Source organism: Arachis ipaensis, chromosome B06, assembly GCF_000816755.2.
Source record: "Arachis ipaensis cultivar K30076 chromosome B06, Araip1.1, whole genome shotgun sequence".
Classification (NCBI taxonomy): domain Eukaryota; kingdom Viridiplantae; phylum Streptophyta; class Magnoliopsida; order Fabales; family Fabaceae; genus Arachis; species Arachis ipaensis.
The window spans coordinates 9,407,845-9,412,103 of record NC_029790.2 but is presented as its reverse complement, the minus strand read 5'-3'; the positions used below and the strand labels follow the sequence as shown (position 1 = coordinate 9,412,103).

General features: G+C 34.8%; 1 protein-coding gene across 1 annotated transcript; it reads right to left on the bottom strand.

The window, feature by feature from the left end:
* Positions 957–4,259, bottom strand: LOC107646064 (stachyose synthase-like). Its single transcript, XM_016350256.2, has 4 exons — positions 2,566–4,259; positions 2,309–2,486; positions 1,865–2,232; positions 957–1,670 (listed from the first exon to the last, which is right to left on the bottom strand). The coding sequence occupies exons 1-4, from the start codon at positions 4,030–4,032 to the stop codon at positions 1,101–1,103; spliced, it is 2,583 nt and encodes an 860-aa protein (XP_016205742.1). The 5' UTR covers positions 4,033–4,259; the 3' UTR covers positions 957–1,100.

Below are 4,259 nucleotides of genomic sequence, written 5' to 3'. Positions count from 1 at the left end.
TCTTGTGTGGGTGTGTTGTGAATCTTGTGTGTATAAAAGACAAAAAAAAAAAACCGTGATCCTAAAGATAGTTTTTCGATTAATAAGAGAAGGCCAACAAGAACTAGACTAAAAACAGTTATACGTTCAGCCCAAAAGGGACGAAATATCATTTTTTCAAAGGATAAAGTATCAAGACCCACACAAAAAAATGAATAAAGCATAATTTTTTATCCATAAAATTTATCAAAAATTTTTAAAATATATCTAAATTTTATTTTATTTTAATTTTGTTCTTAAAACCTTTTATTTGCATCAAATATATCGCAAAATTTTCAGAAAATTTAGAACCAATCCAGCAATAACGCATGACAAGTATGTCAAATTTGCGTGTGTTGAAGGTTGTGTTTATAAAATTGTTGTTAAATTGATCTTTTAAAAAAAATAGTCACTAGGAGTATATTTGATGTAAATCGAAAACTTTTGAAATAAAATTAAAACAAAATAAAACTTAGAGATATTTTTAAAACTTTTAACAAACTTTAAGAATAAAAAATATATTTTACCATTTTTCTAAATAAGTTGATTAAGAAAAATCAAAGTATTGACATGCATTGTAATCATATTCATATGCATTGTAAATTTGTAATAAAAATATATCCTGGCCACTTATGTATACTTATGCATACCAGTGACCTAAATTAGGAGCGAGGAGATATTATATGGAGGAAATAAAAGGAAAAAGTATGTACATCATAATTGAAGATTTGATACTAAAATAGTAAAATATACTGCTAGAAAAAAGAATTTTTAAATCAAATGGTAAAATATACTATTTTTATTCAGTTCAATTTTACTGTTTAATTTATGTGAAGAAAACAACAAATGCAGAAATAATGTAAAAATAAACGGATAAAAAAAAGAAAGTAAATTTATATTAAGCAATTAAAAAAACCTGCCATAAGAGAATGGTTTTAATATAACACCAATCTCAAATTATGAACAATATTGATTATTATGCAAAACCAAAATTCAAGACTAAGCTAAAAATGCTAAATAAAAAAAATTACTATAAAATAAGAAAATTAGAAACTCCATTTCACAATCCTATAAAATAAAAATTAAAAAAAAATTGCTAAATCAGAAACACCATTATCCTCTTGAATCCAAGAAAGGTTAACCATCAATTTGCCATTAGGAAGCCACTCAAAATCCACATCAGAACCATTCACTTGGAACTTCTTTGGAGGTTCACTTGAGTAAGCCAAAAATTGGCCATCACCCTTAACCTTAAGCATAGCAACACCCTCAACATATTCCACTTCTTGAATTACACCTCCATTATTGAGCATATTTGTTAGTCCAATTGGTGCAAATTTGATGCTGCCAGTGCCACCTATCTTTGTTATTGGCACAAAGCTATAGAGCTCAAAGCTGGAAGGTTGGATGGTAAATTCAATTGGTTCAGAATTAGGAGTCATCAAAGCAAGTTCTTGAGCTTGGTTAAGGTACACTACATACTCCTCTGCCTCACCCATGGGGGCAGTTTCGTCATTCTGATCCCACTCAACTTCATTCACATGAACTGAACCATCTATTGACTTGTAACATTCAGGATAACCCCTTAACCTGTGCTCTTTAGGATCCCAACCAGCCCCTTGGCAATTGAAAGTACCAATAACTCCTCCATACTGTTGCATAAACATTAAAATTTATATCATAAGGTACTCCATAAGGTGCCAACTAAATGAAGTTGATAGTTGAAAATCGTTAGATAATAACTTAGTCAAACATATTAGATCATCTAATGATTCTTAACATAAAGACAAATATACGTGAGTTTCGAAAGAATCAGAAAGAGATAATAATATAGATGGTTAGGTACCTTGTTTAAGTTCCAAATTTTGAGAACAGTTTTATGGTCAAAAAGAGGATTTTTGAAGAGACAGTCTCTGGTAGGAAGAAGGAAGTGTATACACTTGGGTATGGTGCCATCAGGGAAAACAAGCTTCTTAATGAGATCAAAATCATGGGAACCTACATGGTCACTCAAATAGATTGGACCACCACAAATGGCCCTAGAAGCTGCATGGAATTTGGCACAAACATGGTTTGATTGAAACATGTCCCAATCTGGTAGAATCATTTGTGACATCCACAAACTGTTGTATGAACAATGAATCATGTGCACCCCTTGAAGCCAGAACACTCCCATAGGGTCACCATTTGGATCTTGGAACCAAAAATCATCGCCTGAATAAAAAAAACAAATGATGTTTTATCATAATAATAAAACAAACATGCAGTGCTTAATTAATGAATTAATTACCAGCTCTTCCCATGGAAACTTGCTTTGTTCCCAAGAAGAAAAAGTCATTGCACTGTTGCATGCTAGCAATGAGTCCACTTCCATTGAAATTCTTGGCCATAGAATTTGTCAATCCATCATAATAAGCCTTTGCAAGCTCAACTCTGCCTCCATATTCATCAGACACATATTCAAGACACTGAAGTTATAGAAAAATAAGTTAGTTTACAACAAAATACTTGGTTGAATAAAGTATGATAAGTACTATTTATACTCACATGAATAACATCAACTTTGACTCCTGTAACACCAGATTGAGCAAGATAAGAGTGCATGGAATCATAAAAGTCACTGGCATGATCAGGATGAACAAGACCAATGGAACCTTCAACGATTCTAACCACAGCGAGATCATGCATTGTTCCATCAAGTCCCGGTGAGAGTTTGCAAGGGACAAGTTTGGAATTAAGGGTTGTAGCTCCTGGCCTAACACCACCCCATGCACCACAAAGTGCATGCCATACATAAATATTATCCAAACCTTTAAACTTAGTCCTTAAATCTTTGGTGAAAGCCTTCATTCCATACTCTTCTTCTTCTTTACAAGAACAAGAGCTTCCACAATCTTTCTTTTCAATTTGTTCTGCACCTCCAAACAGAACATCAATCTCTCCTTTCACTGTCTGAATCTTGGATTCAATTAGACCCAATTCAGAGCTTTGAGTGTTCTTTGCAGCTTCCTTATCCCTGTTCAAATGTTCAAGCTCAATACCCTTTCCTATCAACAATTTCGCGTTGTTCGGATCAAAAGGAGGAGGATTAGGACCCAAGAATTGTCCTGATTTGTATCTTCTAAACTTTCCACATTCATCAAGCCTATGAAGCCTTGCATTCATTTGATCACCACAGAGAATGAGATTTTTTGCATCCTCTTTAGGATCACCACCATCTAAATTAATACTCTGCCATCCATCATCAATAATAAGAAACCTGGGCGACACGCCAGCATCCGCGAAATCCTTCAAACCATGCCATATACCAATTGGTTGCACGGTTAAGTAAAAAGCATCCCAAGTGCACCAACCAAACTTGTCAACAAGGGAAGGAAGATTCTTCTCCTCCAAGAGCTTAAAAGTGTTGAGATGAACCCTCAGAGCAGAGAAAGCCTCCTTCATCAAAGTGTAAGGATTCTCAGAAAAGTGAATGTAAGCAATTGCATCAAAGCTTGAAGCTTTCACTTTTGTAGAACCACTCTCTGCACAAATCATGATGTGTCCATCAGAGCCAGGGTGAAGTGCAGACCTGAAACTTGCTTCAATGATTGGAATGATGACAACATAGGAGTTGAGCTCAGGAACATGAAGCAGAACCCATTGAGTTTCCATCTGAAGATCAGAGCCAGAGGTTCCAACCCACTGGGTTGACCACCATGTCTTGAACCTGAATATGCTTAGAAAGTTTCTATCAGTGAAACTTCCCAAGGAGTTCATCAACCTATCAGAGGGATCAGAGTGTGAGAATCCGAGGAATCCACCTCTGTGAGAAGCAGCAAGAACACGGTTAAGTAGTGAAGGTGGTGCATCATCAGAGGAATGGGATTTTGAAGAGAATGGAGTGAAAGAAACATTGTGAGGGACTTGAGTGAGAAGTGGGAATCCTTTGACGTAAAACTTTGCATCAGAGAGATCAAAAACATTTTCAAATGAGTAGCTGGGGTTCAAGGTTGCTTCATTTGGGGGAGCCATTGTTATTGAAATGGTGTTGATATTTGGTTTTGATTGGTTTGTGAAGAATGGTAGACTATGCTGTTGTATATATATACTTAATTAGAGGATCAACCAAATTAAATATTGCAATTAATTACAGAAACCATAGTCACCCTATATTCCAACATAATAAGGATTTGTAGGAATATATTTATGTTATGGCAAGCTTGAGTGAATCATTATTAGAATCACAATCATATCATGCC